Below are 19523 nucleotides of genomic sequence, written 5' to 3' on the forward strand. Positions count from 1 at the left end.
AGTTTTCCTTTTTATTTAAAATAAAGTTTTTTAAGTAATTTACTTTTTATTTAAAAATCTATATTTCCCTTGCTATTTCAATAATTTAAACTTAATTTTTATATATGTAAAAAAATTCTTTATTAATTTATATTTTTACCATGTGCAAACTGGGCAAATTATGTATAAATGTTATTTTATAAAATCATTTCATTTGTATAATTATGAATCAACCTTACTAATTATAAACTTTAAATTATCCAGTATAATATTACCTTGCGTACATTCTTTTCCGGCTTATCCTTGGTAACTAACAAATCAAATGCGCTTCATTACTGCAGTAAGAACGCGCCGTATAAGATCCCTCTATACACGCTTTTGTTTTCACATGCTCAAAATATGCTCCTCTATGCTCAGAACTTCACATTCAATTTATTACAAAAATATCCGAAATCATTCTTGAAAGATTCCGGTAAGTGTAAGTTAATATTAAATTCGTTACTCGCTATATAGGTTTCGTTTTTTGTTCTGTGTTTTCTTGACATTTTATTTTCTATCTGGCTATATTGATACAGTATTAGAAAATTAGAAAGCACTCCTTTTTGCTAATATAATCGTATCAGCTGACGAAGAGAACTTTTTCTTATTTTGTTTTCCGACTTTTTATTATTTTTTAAATATATTTTAAAAAATTCTTTTATTTTGATCTTTATTATTTAATGTATACAAGGATATTGTTTTATGGTGTGCAATGTTTATATTTTTATAACATGCTAAGGCAATGATTTGAAAAACATTTAAAACCGATTCTGAAGAACTCTAATATAATTATTCAAAAGATATGCGAGTCGAGAATGGTGTAGAAAAAACTTACTTCAAGTGGTGCAGTATTCTGGAATCCATGAAAGTGAGATCAAGACCTCGAACATCCAATTCTCTCAGCTTCTCCAATTTTCTGAAGCTGTTCGTGGTCAGAGCACGGATTGGATTGTAAGACAAATTCAGTTTGATGAGTCTGACAATAGAGGGCCACACGTGCACCGGAACTTCAGCCAGATAATTGTGAGACAGATCCAGCTGCCTCAACTCCGTCACACTCGACAACGACAGGTCCGACACGTTGCATATGACATTATGAGACAAGTCCAAGACGCGCAGAGAGGGCAGCGGAAAATTCGGCACGTTGGGAATATTGTTTTCAGATAGGTTCAGGGTTTGCAGAGAGACCAGAGCTTTGAAAGGTTCGTCGCTGAACTTCCACAGCGAGTTGTGGGACAGGTCTAGGTACAACAAATACACTAACTTAGAGAAAGCGTCCTCCGGTAAGCTCGACAGGTGATTGCCCGACAAATTCAGGCTCAGCAGATTGTGGAGATGGTTGATCCCGCTGGTTGGAATGCTGGATATCCGGTTACCGGACAGGTCGAGATATCTCAGGGTGGCTCGCGTGTGGGCCAGGCTCTCAGTCGGGGCGTAGTATATGTCGTTGCTGGATAAATTCAGCCGCTCTAGACTGGTGCCTATGAAAACGTCCTCTGGTAGTGTTTTGATGTTGTTCTGGCTAAGGTCCAAGATGCGAAGTGAGCTAAGATTTCGGAAAGCACCGCTAAACACCGTCGACATGTTGTTCCGACCGATGTTGATGATCTGCAGCATAAGGCAATTTTGGAAGACGCCGTTTGGCAAGTTGGACAGCAGGTTGCCGTCCAGGTGCAGCACCTGCAGGTTGGGTGCATGCTGGAAGATGGAAGTGTCGAGGAAACTTATCCGGTTGTAGGATAAGGTCAAGGAATGCAAGGTTTTGCCCACAGGTTTGAGGAAGCTACCGTCTATTTTTGATATCAGATTATGGCTAAGGTCTAAACTGCGCACATTGATGTACCTCTCGCTCTCTTTAAAGTCCGGCACTTTCAGCAGGTGTTCGATTCGGTTGTAAGATAGGTCGAGGAACACGTGGTTTTTGGACTCGCCCACTTTGTGGAATCCGACGAACGAGAACTCCGTGAGGTTGTTGTCCTGGAGGAATATATTCGTGACGCTTTTCAGGTTCGAAAAAGCCGCTTTTTCGATGCTGGAGATTCTGTTCCTGGCGAGAATCACGGTGTTTAGAATCGGCATCTCGCTGAAAGCGAAAGATTTAATCGTGGTAAGCCTGTTACCGTAATAAACAACGTTCGTCAGAAAAGGCAGTTTGTAGAAAGTGCCGTTTTCTATCACTTCTATTTCGTTATTGGCTAAAACGACACTGTTGAGTCGCGTGTGAACTTTATTTCTGAAGAGTCCTGCAGGTAAAGATTGCAGTTTATTTCCTTCCAAGTCGATATGAATGAGGGAAGGCATTCCTTCAAAAGTCGACGTCGAAAGCGCGTTCAACTTGTTGTAGTCTACCTGCAACCATTTAACTTTTTCCATTCCTTCAAGGACTTCCAGAGTGGGAAGGTTGAAGTTACCCAATTCCAAAATTTCAAGAGTCGATCTGATCGGTTTGAACGTACTGGGATCGTAGGACACCAAATTATTGTAAGAGAGTCTCAGTTCTCTGAGTTTCGTTGTCCCGGAAAAAGTATCTGGCGCTATGCTAGTGAGTTCATTGTTAGCCAGATTCAGAGCTGTTAAAGATTGGCCCCATACGTTGAAGTCTGCAGCGGATATGGATGAAATGGAATTATCTTGAAGACTGATGCGTGATATCCTCTGGGTGGCATGCAGCGCCTCTCGCGGCACTTTTCTGAATCTATTCCCAGAGATATCGAGAATGTCTAAGTCATAACGGCAGCCGTTTAAGTCGTAAGGATCTAGGTCTTTGATGGAATTGCCCCGAAGGTAGAGATGACTCAAGGCGGTCAGATCTTTTAAGGCTTTTGGAAATGTCTCCAGGAGGTTGTGGCTCAGATCAAGGGCTTTGAGGGTGTCTTGAAGCCCTTCGAATGAGCCGTCTGGAATGGTTCTGAGTCTGTTGTTGGACAGGGAGAGCCTCTCAACAACGAAACCCTTAAACGTGGCCCCGTTTAGAGTCTTTATGTAGTTGAATTCGAGGTGGAGGTTCGTGATGGCGACTTCTGTGTGGTTCAGTAAAGATGCGGAGAGAATTCTGATGAGGTTGTGGCTGAGATCCAGTTTCGTAAGGTGTCTCACTGGTAGAATAAACGGTTTGGGGAGGTCTTCTATTAAGTTACCATTCAACTAAAACACGAAAAAGTAATAATCAGTAAACTATAGATAAATAAGAATAAAAGTTTATAAAGAGTGGCCCAAAATTAACGCAAGGTTTGAATTAAATAGAACACAGTTTTTAGTCTCTAGATTATTATTTTTCCATTGAATCATAAAATACTTAGAATAGAGTTATTTATGGAATAACACATCGATCAAATGTTTGTCGAATTTTTCGAATTTTTTCTCTTTTGTCGAATTTTTTCATGACTTTTCTGCGTAATTGCAGCTAAATTTCGTTGATGCAGCGTTTAATTTCCTCTTGTAATGTACGGATTGTTGTGGGCTCATTGACATAGACCTTTGACTTCAAATAACCCCATAAGAAGAAATCTAACGGTTTTAAATCACACGATCTAGGGGACCAATTCTAATCACCGAAACGAGAGAGTACACGACCCGGAAATGTCTCATTGCAGTCATTGAATTGTTCCACTGGCTGTATGGCATGTGACACAGTCTTAAACGCTTCATTTTCACTAACCTTAACAGCTGTCAAATTCTTCTTTTTACGGGGTAGCCAACAATTTACTGCAAAAATGGTGGCAAATTCAAATCTCTCGTTAATTTTGGGACACCCTTTAGAACAAACGGTTTAGGGAGGTCTTCTATTAAGTAACAAAAAAAAGGCAGCAATTGTTAGTAAACTACAGATAAATAAGAAAAGTTTATACAGTAAATGGTTTGGGGAAGTGACAATTTTTCCTAAGTGACTATACTTTTTAAAAAAGCTTTAAAAAATACATTTTAATCCTTTTAGGATGAAAGGTTTGAAACTGCAATAATTTTGCTTTATCGAAAAAATGTTTTTAGTACAAAGATTTTTGTGACACTAAAAAGTAAATTCCGAAACAAGGTTGCCTTAAGGTTACATGCTTTCTGGGAAGTAAGTAAAATGATTACCTGAAGCCAAGTGAGGTTTCGCAGATTGTGGAGTGCTTCAGATGGCACACGCTTCAGAAGATTGTTGGAGAGGGAGAGTGTCTGGAGAGAGGAGGGAAAAGGGTGATTTTTGACGTCAGTTAGGCAATTCTGGTCGAGATCCAGTGACGTCAGGTTGTGTAGGTTGGAGAAGGCGCCATCTATGAGGAGTGAAATGCGATTGTCTCCAAGAAAAACACTGCGCAAGTTTGGCTTCGAGGGTAAGCTTGGCCAATCATCGATGTCATTGGAATGTAGGCTTAACCACTGCAGATGCCTCAACTAAAAATGATTCAAGCTCATTTATTTAAACTGTGTGTTGAACATTTTAAACACAGTTTACGAACAAGAAACGAAAAGGAATTGCTAGGGGAGATATTTTGAATATATCCCCCTCAATAATTCTCTCAGAAAAAAATACTAGTCAATCATGATCGATTTAAATTCATTTAAGGTGTATTTAAGAAAGAAATTAATCTTTTTATGCATGTTAAGAAATTCGTTTTGTTACAAGTGGAATTTAGTGAACTATAGCCACTGTACGTTTTACCCCTTGCCATTGTCGCCCGAATCCAGTTCATACAACTACTACGTGCAGTATTTGTGATGCCCGAGCTGATTTCGTTTTGATTTTAGGATACTTAGTTCCCTATTTTCCTAATAGATGGCATTAATGGTCCCAGTTTTTCACCGATTATGACTTCAGTCGAGTTAGGGAAAATGTGGGTGTTGTCAGCTGCTCAGATAAACAAAGACACACTTAGATTGATAAACAAAGGCAAAGTTTCGCTTTCTGGTTTAGTTTTGGTTGTTTTTCAGTGTGTTTTCATATTATATTATACTAGTTATATTATATTTTAGCTTCAAGTTTCGTTTAATTTCCCCTAAATGAATAAGATGTGTGTGTAATCCATTACCTTTTTATGTGTAAGTAAAAATCATAAATACAGTAGTTATTGCATTTAAAATTTTACTTTTGCAATAAAAAAACCATTTTCTAAATTTTATGATAAAGAACAAAAATAAACAGTCAAAAAAATTTTCCATTTTTGGTCCATTTTTCTGAAATATGTCGCTATTAAGGGGGTTAATCTTGTCCCCCTCAAATATTGGACTCTTGCAACGCCCATAGTTTCCCTAGGGTATTAAAAAATTCTAAATAGTTGCTGAACCGAAAACAAAATGGCAGTGGGGGGTTGCTGGGTATATACGGTGGGAATCTTTTCATTTTTTAAATTTCGTTTTCTAGTGATAACTCTTGATGAAATGTCTTGCTCATTCGTCTTAATATATTCTTTTAAATTTCCAAATCTTCGGAGAGTAAGTTAAATAGGAAGTCCCGACGGATGGTAGCAATTTATATAAATTATTTCATTAGTTGTATCGAATAAGTATAATTTTATTCGAATAAATGACTTATGATAGAGAAGGGTTTTGCTTTGTGATATGCTAATTAAAGCATATGACGTCATTTTTTCCCTTAGTCGTGTTAACTATCGTACAGGAATCATCGTTTTTAATTCTGACAATAGGTAGTAACGACTTGAATTTATAAAAGTTCTTTAAATTGTAAAACGTTATTTTGCACGACATAAGGGATAATTCTTAAAAAGCCATAATTTTAAAAAAAATCTATACAAAATATTAAATAAACATTTCGATGCTTTTAACACTAAAAAAATTATCGAATATTACTAAATTTACTTTAAACCTTCATGAATTTATTAACTTATGAAATCTATTACTAGATTGTTGAAATTTCAAGATATTTTTAAAAAGTTCTTTAGAAGATATTAAAATAATAAATATTTCGATGCTCTTAACATTAAAAAAATAATTGTAGAATATTGCGAAATTTACTTTGTTATTACATGATTTTTTTTATTAATTTATATTTTGAAAACCGTCCTTAAGAGTCGACCCAATTTTTTGGTATACGACTACTAATGTTGATCTCCGTAGCCTTGTCATTTTGAACCCAATCCAGAGGACAAGAGGACTCCTGGATCAAGTATTCGGAGAAATTTGACTTCGTGGAGGAATTTTTGATGGAACTTACCCGTATTTGCGTTACATGGAGAGGAAGACCACGGGAATCTCCCACGGTTAGCTTGACAGCAAAGGGACTCTAACCCAGTGTTTCCCAAAGTGTGGTACGCGTACCCCCAGGGGTACGGGAACCGTTCAGCAGGGGTACGCGTTCTTATGGAATTATCTTGCAACAAGCGAAAATTTCAAAAATTTTATTTAAAAACAAAGCTAGCCATAAAAATTTACGATTGCGTATTTTTCTCTCGGCTATTTTTTGCAGAGTTAACAGTTAATAATTAGTGGTGTCAACATCCAGGTGTGATTTTTAACTTTTGTACAATTTTTTATAGTGAAAAATACTTTCATTTTCTTATTAGTGGTACACAGCGTTACGAAAAACTTAAAAAGGGTACACAAAAGTCGTAAGTTTGGGAAACACTGCTCTAACCCATGATACGTCTATCACTGGGGATATTTTACGTCAGTGTTGTTGTTGGTGCAAGCCGGATGCGGAATTAGTATCGACCAGCCATCGCTGGAATCGAACCACGGTTCACCTCATTTAAAGGTTCTATCCCCTGAGCCATCGCGGCTCTTCAAGAATTTATCATGGCTATAGTGGACACCCCAAATCGGAATAAAACCCTGGAAAAACCGATTTTCTAATTTTGATTATTTTATGTTAATTAAATGATGCTCTATAACATGGAAAAGAATTTTTCGTATTTGAGCGATTACAATCAAGCTATAAGCTAGTTTCTTTTTCTCACATTCGTGCAACACACTCTTATTTTCATTTCTACTGTCACCTGAAACCTCGTAATTTTTTAGTATGTCTACTCATTACTACGCATGATTTAGTATTAATTAATCATAATTTTTTACTCCATTTGATTAGTTATATAAGTTCTGTGTACATGTTATCGAGATACATCATTTCAATGAGCAAATTTGTGTAAAATAAAATAATTGTGTATTTTTGGGCAATTTTTTAAAATTCTTTTTTGTTGTAATACCGTTTTCTCTTCCACCTTAGTTTCTGATATGAACTGCCATAATTTGCTACATTTATAAAGAATTACTTGGTTCTGATATAAAAAATCATATAAATTATTAAAATCATAAGAATTTGTAAGGCATTTAACAATATTAGTGTTATTTTGCTTTTTTATGACAAAAAATTGTTTTTCTCAAAACACAATTTTGCATCGAACTGGAAACACTCTCTAGATCAATAAAAATTAATTGTAAAATGTGTAAATTTTTTCTCTACACTTTGAGAAGGTTAAATAGAGATGAAATTAACAAAGAATCTTTAAATTTAAGAAACAATTTTGCGCAAAATAAATCGACAATTTAAAAAAAAAACATTTTAATTTTTCATGTTATACCATTTAATAAGTATCAAATTATGTTTTCATGTTCTTTATCTAAATATAAATAATTCATACAAGTTACAGCAATGTATGCGGGTCATTTAATTGAAACCTGGCCAGTGCGTCCAATTTTGCATTAGACGTAATGGGGAGCCACGTAACTGCGCAACGTCTGACATTGCATAGCGACAGTGTGGTTGCACGCCGAAGAGAAGGTCACACAAGTTATCGTCCACTACGGAACGTGCAGGAGCGTAAGCAGGAACAAGTTTCGGTGGGAAACGCTGGAACATCCACCGTACAATCCAGACCTTTCACCGCGTGACTTTCATGTTTTTGGGCCTCTCTATTCGCTGACATCGATTCACAACGGACGACGACTTGTGTAACTGGGTCCAGGCCTGGATTCGACAGCAGCCTACTAGCTTCTTCAAAGATGGAACAGACTGGCTAGTGTAGCAATGGGATAAATGTGTAAAACATTTTTTGTGACTAGTATGTGTATAGTTCGTTCACCAGGAGTTGAGACTTGGCTCCACCTCCTCGGACGCAGTTCATTTCAGCGCGGGGGAGTAAGAGGAAAAACATCTCCGTTGTTGAAATTGAGACAACCCTTAATTTGCGCCAAACACAGAAAGTGAATTCTTTTTCACTTACTTTGCTTTATCATCTGCTAATATACCTTTTGTTACACTAGCTAATTAAATATAGTTTAAATTTAAAAACTGTTGTTCTCCCAGCGAAATGTCTCATAAAGGACAAACTATTCACTCAAAAAAAAGAAATATCATAAAAAATAGTGTAAAATATCATCAAATTTATGAAATATTCATTGTTAAAAAAATGCACATAAAGTTTTCGAAATAAATATTTTTGCCAAACGATCGCCAAATAGCAACATTGTTCAGGATTGCTCACAACCTTCTCCCAAAAATAGCGAAATAGTATCGTCGCATACCACGTGATGAAGGCGGAGCCAAGTGCCAACTCCTGGTGAACGAGCTATACTGTGTATAGCTACATTTATGAGTTATCAAAATCGATGGTTTACACTAGTGGCCGGGTTTCATTTGAATGCCCCTGATAACATTATTTTTCAAGAAAAACTAAGAGTTCACTGTAACCTTAACTTATGAAATCTATTAGTTTTAAAAAAGTTGAATTTTGAAGGACAGGTAAGCAATATAAGTACATTTAAATATGCTCAGTTAAAGTTAATTATAAACACGAATTTTTATGAGAGAAAATCCATATAAGCTAAATTTTTATTGGGTAATTGGAAATTGTGTTGAGGTAATTGAAAATTTGTGGTGTGGTAATTCGAGGTAATTGAAAATTTGTGGTGTGGTAATTCCAGGTAATTGAAAATTTGTGGTGTGGTAATTCGAGGTAATTGAAAATTTGTGGTGTGGTAATTCGAGGTAATTGAAAATTTGTGTTGTGGTAATTTGAGGTAATTGAAAATTTGTGTTACCCTCTGAAGAGCCTCTTGGGGTAATCTGTGCAATCTGTTGAAACTGAGATCCACAGTAGTCAAAGCTAATTCACTCCCTTGGAAAGCCTTCGGGTGAATATGAGACAGTTGATTCTGCATCATTCTTAGAGACGATATTCGAGTATTCTTTGAAAAGAAAAAAAGACGACAAAAATGAAACACTAAAAATCAAAGTTATTCATTGTTGTTTTTGTATTCATTAAATAGAAATCAATCCTTATATTCAACTTGGAAATGTCCCACAATGGATTGATCGCAAAGACACGTTTACAGATAGAACACCGAAATCAAGCATCAATGGCTGCTGTCAGTAAGCGGGTGGGTGACCACTTTGATCAGCCTGTGTAGAAACCGAGGGTGCGTCGTATTGATTCTCGGTAAACTATTCTATCATAAAGTGCCCTCCCCTCCTGCATCAGAAAACCTTCAAACGATTTTTTAGAAGTAGTCTGAGCAGACTATTTAAAAAGTAAACTAATTATGTGCATGAATCCAATTTCTATTTTAATAGTAATTAAGAGAAAGTGCCATATTCTCCTATATATTTTCAAATATATCCAATTATTCTTAAATATAATTAAATTCTCAAATAAATCCATCATATATATTTGAGAACTGAATCTGTAGTCGTTGATAAGTAAATAAGACTAACCAATGATATTCATAAATTAACCAATTTTTAGACATATATTTGCTACCACTTTCTTATTTTTGCTAAATTTTCTATTAGGTGGCTCTTTAATAAACTGGTTTACCTTCATAGTGGTATGACCGGACTACCTATAAGAAACCGTGTGGAGGCTTTCAGTTATAGGAGGCGTTGAAAGTCATCCACTCGGCAGAGGATCAAAATTTCGATGGCATGTGTTCGGAACATTCACAGGAATGTTTCCCAGTCCGCCGTCAATAGCCCATAGCGCAACTCGGGTGCGACGGGTAAATAAAGTACAGTACACACTCGATTATCCGTGCGCGGATTATCCGGTTTGCGGTTTATCCGTCCTCCTTTTTTAAAGAGAAACATTTTCAAGATTATGATGCATGTAAAATATATCTTGTCAAATCAGTCTCGCAATTTATTAACAGAATATGAATCTAATATTTTTATTGATAATAATCGCAGCAATAGTGATTCATGAAGTTATAACGCTACCAAATTTTTTAAATCAATATTCATTATTGGATGCAGAATATGGAATATCATGGTCAAAGGTAAAATCGTTATCACGATCGTGGAGAAAGATCACTTGATGAACAATCTTCTTCAGATATTGAAGAATATAATAACAGTATTTTTGAACAAGGAAAAGAAATCGAAGGTTTCTTGATGAGGAAAATTGGTTGCGTTTGGTTATGTGAGCGTGACTTCCAGTATTTAACAGATGAGTAAATTGTTACTAACTGTGTTGTTAAATCAAATAGTGATGATGCAGAAGATGTAATATATGAGGGAAATACAATTCCTGACTCTACTGCTCTAAAATCTGTGTAAACTTTATTAGATTGATTATATAGGAGAACGAGAATTTGATTACGGTGACATTACTACGGTACGTAAAATATGTGTCAATATACGGCAAGAGATGAACAAACAGAAGAAGCAAAGACGCATTACACATTTTTCTAAACAGTAAATGTTAAATTCCTAGTTTGATGTTATACAGCATGCAAATGTAAGTAGTTTTTATATTTTTTGTACTGATGTTCATTTTTTCTTTAATAAAAAGGAGTTTTCGGATTATCCGTGTTTTTCGATTGTCCGTGTGACCCGTCCCGGTGATTAACCCGGATAATCGGGAGTGCACTGTACCTACCAACCTCAACTTGTAAATGACGGTTAATTATCATCATTAAATGAAATCGGCCTTCATCAGACAATGTTAATATTCGGATTACAGAGGCATTCTTAAAAAATATTTTATCTATTTTCATCTATAAACTTTGAAAGTTGAGGTAGTTTTAGATGATAGTCAGGGAGTTTAGAAGCTCGTGAACAAAGACTTAAGGGCAGATTGAAAACAAGGATTTTTCACCATACAATGCATGGGTGGGTGAACCACTAGGAGCTATCCGTGACTGCCACGTAACTTCTAGAGTGGATCACCGCCCTTGGATTGTATGGTGAAAATTCCTGGTTTTCAATCTGCCTTTAAGTCTTTGACCATCAGTTTCGAAACATCCTGTATGACATTTATATTTGGTTTTGACAGGTTGCATAGCAAAATCTTTCACACAAAAATAAGCACCCTGCAAGTACTTTTCAAGCACCCAAAAATATTTTTAAGCACTATAAACATCAACAAAATGCAAAATAATTTTCCAAGACTTTACATGGTCAAGGTAAAATAACTAGTTTCTGACAAGGATGCTCCTTTCTTGATTATATTAGCCATTATAAAAAAAAAATTGCGAGTTTTCGGTTCGATGTCAGAGGATGGAAAATTAAGGTTGAAATTGAGAATATCGTGCATAGAGTTGCACACGAGAGTGCAAAAATCTCACCGAACCGGCTCAGTATATATGCGCATACGAATTCGCAAGTATTTCATCAAACATGTAAAATAATTGCCGTTTTCTTACGCTATTGGACCGATGATACGCCGAAATGGATTGTGGTTGAATGAATTGTGAAAATGTTGAATAGAACAATGTAAAAAAACACGCTTTTGCATAATACCTGGCAAAAATCGTCATGGTAAAGAAAAAAAATCTCATTTTCGAATAGAGAAAATTAAGCACTTTTAAAAAACACTCATATAAAAAAGCACCTTTAAGGGCTTTTAAAAATAGAAAATCGAAAAGAAGGACCTTTAAGAACTTTTTAAAAACGCTATGCAACATGTTTAATATGACGGCTTATAAAATGTGTTTTCATCTCAAATAGGTATGAATTTATTTTATTTTAAAATTTTACTTCTGTGCCAGATATCAAAATCTTTCTTTTTTGACCAAACCGTTTGATTGAAATAGCATCTATTTCTGTATTGTTAGCTGATTTCATTGATTTTCCGAGATTAATTTCATTGATTTAATCATGTGTTCTGCAGATTCATTTGCACTAGCACGGTTTATTCCAATTTCAGTCTTCAAATGTTTGATGGCCTTCCAAAAATGATGGACCAACATAATATTGATAATAACCATCAATAATTCATAAGCCATTATATTTTTTGATGGTAACTAACATAAGTAACCATTTCCTCAATGTCGGAATTCGTAATCATATGATGATGGGTCAACATAAAGAAACCCAAATTGCTTTGATGGTACATTCCTGCTGAACCAACAATTATTATTAAACCATCATGGACGTGCATTGTTGTACCATTATGGACCAGCACAAATGTCCATCATAGTATCTCGAAAATCAAATGTTGGAACGATCATGAACAACCATCATCCCAATGTATGAATTTGAACTTATTTTATGATCCAACATTTTAAAAAAAAAAAACATTGTTTTGATGGTACATTCCTGAGAACCAACAAGAATTCCCATGAAACCATCATGGAAATGTATAGTTTGAACCATCATGGATTGTATTTCCATGAGAATCAAACTTCTCTTGATGGTTAACCATCATAGTATCAAAGTAGCATTTTCCATCATGGAATGATGGAAGTTTGTTGGCATATCAAACATAATAGAAAATGTTGGATGATGGTGGACCATCAAGAATCTCACTGAAACCAAAATAAACCATCAAAAATTTTTGATGGATTAATCAAGAATTTTAAGACTAAGATTTTCGAAGGTTTATAAGCATCCTCTAACTCACCTGGAATGATTTGTCCTGTAAGGTTTCGACACCGGATTTCAGTAGAGTGAATTGGAAGACGTCATCAAGGGGTAGTGTGGGGACTTGTGCGAAAGGGACGCCTATGCAGCTGACGTCACGATGTGTGCAGGTGCAGAGGGGGTTGAAGTTGCAGGGTTCCGTATGGGCCAAAATTCCTTGGAACGTCAGCATCATGACGAAAACTATTGTTACAGCAGGTGGCTTCATCTACCACAAAACAAACAAAACTTATAAAAAAATAATCTTTTTACTGACAAAACTAACAATTTATTTTCGGAAATAATATTAATAACATTTGACAATTAACTAGATTTAGGCCTATACTTCAAGCGATTAGCAGCTCCATTTTCAGCAGCATGACGATTGCATTGAGTATTATTATCTAAAAAGATACTTGTCTCAGGGTTGCTAACCTTCTACGCTTTTTGTATACGTCTATTCTAGTGGTAGCTCCCGTGGCAGAATCGCAGCGACACGGCGACATTATCACAGAACGCTACAGAGTTATAGCAGAACGATTTTTCTTTCGAGAAGTAAAAAAACATATACTTTTCTTTTCTACAGAAATTTAGACGTAATATTTGAATCATGCATTGAGATAGTCACTATTTGAATGGCTCAATTTACGCCGATAGTATTGTAAATCGATATGTTTCAATTGTATTTTCGGCAGTTATTGATTTTCAAGTGGATTTTAAATATCCCGATACATTTCAAGCAATACGGAAAATTCGAATCGTGCATTTGAGTATTCACTTTTTAAGATAATAATTCCAACGAATTTTTGGCAGTTATAGCTATTGATTTTTCCATAGTTTTTAAATCCGATATTTTTTTTATACGATATCATTTATTACAACAACCTAATCTCGAAACGAAACACGCACTTGAGAAGTTCGATTTGCGTGATTTCTTCGTCAATCTTTTTTTCGATAACTACTGCTACGGATTTCATGATTTTAAATTATTATTTTTATTGTGATAATTATATTCAAAATGAGAAAGAAATAATTTGGAAATAATTTGTGCATCCACCCCTCCCCCCAACAAAATGCAAGAATAACATCCATAATATAGAATAAAAACTTATTACATGTTCAATTAAAAAAACCATATATAGTTTTGTTTGTAAACGCAGCACTTTTGTTATTTTAAATTAGCAACATATATGTTTATTATTATTAAAAGTATCTTGCAAAAAGTTATTTATTATCTTCTCTTATTTATTATCTTCTCTTTCGCGGTAAGGCTTTTAAAATGTTGACGAAATGACTAAAAAATTTGAAAGCTTTGGTTTTTAACACTAAACATACCAGCACTTAATATGTACCTATTTCTAAAATAACCGAACTTTATATTTCTAGATTGAATGTATGAAATATGGATGTTAGGAAGCAAATAAACTAAAAAAAAACTTTATAATATTTAAACAAATTTCTATATTGCCAATTTTTATGTATTACAAAACAAAAAGAATAAGAATTTTTGATGCATTGCTCAACGCATTTTCTACATATGCAGGGTGTTTCCATTTTCCGCTAACATATTTCTTCTAATTATTATTATTTCTATATTCTTATAATTATTTTTATACTTATAAGAATATATAAGAATTATAATTCTTATAATTAATATTATTTCTTCTAAAAACGTGTGCTGTCTTGATTGTTTCGACATTTTTCTGGGGAAAAACTGACGGTTAGTTGGAAATGAAGTAAAGCTATAAAAATAAAATATAAGCTACATACCAAAATACAGTCAAACCCCGCTATAGTGAACACGGCTTATAGTGAACTCCCGGGTATAGTGAACGAAATGCTCGGTCCCGTGCCTTGCTATACACGTATAATGTTATTATTAGTGGATATAGTGAACCCAAAAAGTGAGAAAGTTGGATTTAATGAACTTTTTCCTGTCTCCGACTGATTTCCCCCCCCATTTTCTTTGTAATAATTTTGAAATTTGTACCTCAAAATAAATACATATACCGATTTTTAAAACCATCTATAGAAACTACTTTTATGTGCTCGAATGTCAGGTTAGACAGGTTTAAAAAGCGGAATAACAGAAATTCAGGAAAAATTATCTGAGAGTCGAAGTGTTTCCATATCTGATGTTGAGGATTGCTCATCAGCTAAAGATAACAAAATTTTATATGTACGCAAGACGAAGAGTGATGAAAAATGACACATTTTTTGCTACTAAATAATATTTTTCAGTCATTTATATGAATATAATGTAATGAAAGGGAGGAGTTTGGGAACCATTAGTGAAATTGCCTGCGTAACGGATATAGTGAACTCCCGGTTATAGTGAACCGAAATTTCGGTCCTTTGAAGGTTCACTATAGCGGGGTTTGACTGTATTTAGTTTTTGTCACTTTTTCTGACACAAAAATGCCAATCTAAAATGTTAGGTACTTTCTTGACATTTGGAATTCAGTTATTTTGATTGAACTAACTACGCAACACTCTTTGCAGAAATGTGCAACTCATCGAAGGCAATACGTTGAACACGCATTGCATCATAATTTCTGATCCGATAACCTTATAAAACAATAAATTGTTCTCCCGGTCAAATGACCGGTTGCGGTAGAAATAGGTATACGACAAGTATTATTCGAAACAAAATACAAAATAATAGAATATGAACTGTATGTAATTTTTAGAAAAAGTAATGAAAGTCAAATGTGCAAAAACGATAAGATGATAAGCTCATTTTCAATGCAAAAGTTCTTAAACGGTCATTTGACCGGTTATGTTTAGTGTTAATGTTGGTATGCTTAGTGTTAAATGTCTACAACTCTATGATTTATTTTGAAAAAAGCGTTGAAGTTGTCAGGCCTGCTAGTCGTGTAAAAAAGTAATTTGAAAAGCAACCCAGGGAATGCCAATCAATAACAAGCATATTAATTATCAAGTTTATAACAATTATATTAATTAATAATCGGTAATATTTTTTTGATTGTATCGAATAAAAAATAACGTACTTTTTTCTCATGTCTCTATTAAAGGGTGTTTGACTTGACGTTCCTCTTTTAAGAGCATTTATGAAGAGCTGCATAAATCTGAAAGGGAAAAAAAGTTTTATTAATACAAAAAAATAAAATTGAAATAATTGAAATTACTAAAGTTAAAAGGCACGGGTTCTGAAAAGTAAGGAGTAATAAGTAAAAAGACAAAGTATGAATACCACCAGATCAAATCATCAGAAACAGCAAAGTTTAGTAGTTAACATAGGCAAGAAAGAAATCTTAATAGCCAAGAAAGATTGGTTATTATTATTATGAGTATGAAAGATAGTTTTTTTTTTTTAATTCTACGCATGCACCGAAAAAATTTTAAAGCTTTTTCATAATTTGTTGTGAATCGTATTTGTTAACTAATAAAAAGTTTGATTTGAATATCTTAGAAAATTGCTTAAAACTCTCTTTAATTTTTAAGTATTTTTTGTATTTTTCAAAAAAAAGTTCAATGATAAGGGATTTTTAACAAATTTTATTTTGTTTTATAAGACAAAATTTAATAATAAATGATAATACCTTATAATAATCATATGGGAACTAAACTTTGATGGTATAAAGAAAGAAAACACGCAAAAGAACACATACTTTTAGGGGGGGGGGGGTCATCCGTCGCAATACCAGTCTCAGTTTTAATAAAGCTTGTTTAATAGCCAAATACGATTCCCTTCAAAATTATGAAAAAAATCTTTAAATTTTTTTTCGCACAATCACTGTATAAAATAACTACATTAATGCGCAATTCTAACGAATTCAGTTTGCTCTAAAAATTTCGTTTGATTCAATAGTATATTTATGAAATTATAACAACAAAAAAAACGTAAGGAGCGAAAAAATTAAGAAGAAAAAAATGTCGATATTTCCATAAATATTTACTCTAGGTTTAGGAAACTTAATACAGTTATATCGATTACATTAGTTGTTATTTTTAATAAGTCACAAGCTCATTTGCAGATTTTCTGGCGTAGGGTGTCTAAAAAGACTTGTTTTCTTTCGTAATTTATTGTAGGTCACCAAACCTCTGAAAGCTTTAAATCTTATTGCTAAGTATCAGAAAACGCATAAATTAAACATCTCTAAAGTTTAAAAAAAGTATTTCTTGAGAAATTTTAAAAAATCAAAAACTCAGTGTCTTATGCATTATTGCAAGGTAGAGTGTAGTATATATCCATATTTATATATATGTATATTTATATATATCTATGTATATATAAAAAATTCCCATATTGTTTAACTTTTGTATGTTGATAATTTTTTTTTTGAAAGCTTAAGCTATTAAACTCAATTTCACGAAATAAATGACATTAAGGGTCGAAATATAGGCTGATAAATTTTTAAAAAAATTATTTTGCAAAAATAATTTCTGAGAACTATGTCTGTGTGAACCTCAAAAATAAATCCTTCGATTCCTTTTTTTTATGTAAAATGTATATGTACACATGTTAAATCTTCTAAGAATAATTAAATTAAACGAAAGAATTAATATTTTATTTAAGAAACACCAAACAAAGAAGAGATGTTGTTAGAATATAGTTAAAATATTATAACTCTTAATTATAGTTTGAAATTTTTTTAAATTATTAAAACTAGTTTAATTGTTCTTTTAAAAAGAACAGGAAATCTTAAAAATTACTTTTTTAAAATTTTCATGTTAAAAAACTTTGTCAGCTAGAAGAATAAATGTTAAATTATTCTTAACACATTAAAAAAATAAAGGTTTATTTAGATAAAAATAACTTTTATGAAATTCCAGCGTGAAATTCTTGAAATGTAAATCTAGAAGCATTTTTCAAAACTATTTTCGAAACCTTAGTCATAATTTAAAATTTTGAGTTTAAATTCATAAAAAATGACGCGAAAGCGATATTTTAAACTTTGCTGGAACAAAAAAAAGCTTCTCAGCACGATAATTAATAAAAAATTATTTTTAAAGTTTATTCCTCCCTAGATAGAAGATTGTCTAAAATATGTATCCCCCCTCTCAAAATAAATACATCATTTTCTGAAATTTCTTCCTTATCCCTCGAAAGAAGCTGTTTTCATCATCCAATGAGATGGCTATCCCCCAAAACATATCCAATTGTTCTCTCTATTTTCAATTCTTACTATTAGTTCACAATCTCTCCATCTTCTTTAAATTTTCAATCATTAATAAAATACTTTTCATTTATCCACTCAAGTTCAAATAAAATTTCTTTTGAACTTGTAATGAGATAACACTTGATGTTTATACAGTTTTTTTCAACTATTAATTCATTCATTAAATAGATATGAAAGAAAATTGAAATGGATTTTCTGATGGGTAAAGCGTTAGTCATCTATGTACATATATATTTCTCTTGCACGGCGACAAAAAAAAGCCTCATTACAACTCTCCGAATGGCAACGCTAGAAAATCGACCCATGATTGCCGCTAAAAATGTCACATGCCAAATCTAGCTGAGATGGCTCAACATATAGAGCTTTTAAAAACGGAAGTGAGTAGTCTTTGTCGATAGATCTCTATTTTAATATTTCGTCGAAAGCGCTTTTTTACACGAACTTATGTATTACGAATTTATTTGACAATTTTTGATTTATATCACGAATTTATTTGGTTTACTAGAATTTATTTGTTTATGCGGGTTTTTCCATTGCAATTCACTTATTTCAATTCTTAATAGACTTAATTATAGCCAAAATTTTAACCTTTTTAAAGAGATATCAGTTTTAGAAATTGTATCTGAAGATTTTATACTATAGCACATTTCTAATAGGTTTAACGAATTACATGTCATTTATTTGAATTAAAATTTATTTTAATGACTTAGTATTTACTAAAAAGATGTAATTTTATTTTAAAAAAAAGTTGTTATATGGATTTGAGTGATTGTTTTGAATTCTTAGAAATTTGTGCATTTGCAATGTACCTAAGTTAGTAGCGAGCGAAGCGAGTATTCGGGAGTTGGCGAGCGTCAGCGAGCAGGGGTCGCACTCAATCGTTTATAAAATCGTTGCTCAATCGTTTATAAAATACATTTTATTCAACAACTCAAGTTCAAATACATTTTTCTTAAACTTGTAGTGAGATGACACTTGACGTTAATACAGTTTTTCAAACATTAATTCATTAAATTTTATTAGTTTTATTTGCGTTAAAAAATTTTAATTATTTAATAAAAAAGTAACTAAAATATTTTCTTTCCTGACCTAGTAGGAATTGACTTTAATATTTTTTTATATTACTTGTTTTAATCACAACGGTGCTACCACAAGGTCGTCCTCTTGACGCGGACAATGCCCAGTTCAAGATGCTGTTCACGGCCTACTCGAGACTTACGCGTTTGATCATCGGCAAAAGATATTGAACCGCTGGTATTTTGTTATTTGGGTATTTATACTGTAAGCTTGCATCATCTAGTTTATAACACCGAAAAAAATGTTTTTTTCTCGCCAAAATATCTTGGGGGCTTTTTCCATCATAGCAATATATACAAATGTCATTGCAGCGTAGAGAAAAATCGCCAACAAAACCAATTGTTTGCGCCAATGGGATAGTAAAAAGAATTTTCCAAAATAGATCGAAAAAGCGACTAAAAATTTGATAGAGGCAATGACTTTGATTCAAGAGACGCAAATTTCCATCTTTCTCGTTATTTTCGCCCGAAAAAAAAATATTCGAAAAAAAAAAGTTCTTCCAACACAAC

At 33.3% G+C, this 19523-nt stretch overlaps 1 protein-coding gene across 1 annotated transcript in view; it reads right to left on the reverse strand.

Annotated features, from left to right (window-relative positions):
* The window catches only part of LOC107455053 (uncharacterized), a 295610-nt gene that overhangs the window by 11694 nt on the left and 264393 nt on the right, over positions 1–19523 (reverse strand). Inside the window, exons 4-8 of the mRNA XM_087158672.1 lie at positions 15805–15882; positions 12795–13022; positions 8995–9141; positions 4096–4395; positions 854–3162 (exon numbers count right to left, since the gene is read on the reverse strand). Of these exons, the coding sequence (XP_087014798.1) occupies positions 854–3162; positions 4096–4395; positions 8995–9141; positions 12795–13022 (2984 nt within the window). The 5' untranslated portion in view covers positions 15805–15882. The remainder of the gene's footprint in view (positions 1–853; positions 3163–4095; positions 4396–8994; positions 9142–12794; positions 13023–15804; positions 15883–19523) is intronic.

This window comes from Parasteatoda tepidariorum, chromosome 3 (genome assembly GCF_982258835.1).
Source record: "Parasteatoda tepidariorum strain Cologne lab strain chromosome 3, Ptep-v5.0, whole genome shotgun sequence".
NCBI lineage: Eukaryota > Metazoa > Arthropoda > Arachnida > Araneae > Theridiidae > Parasteatoda > Parasteatoda tepidariorum.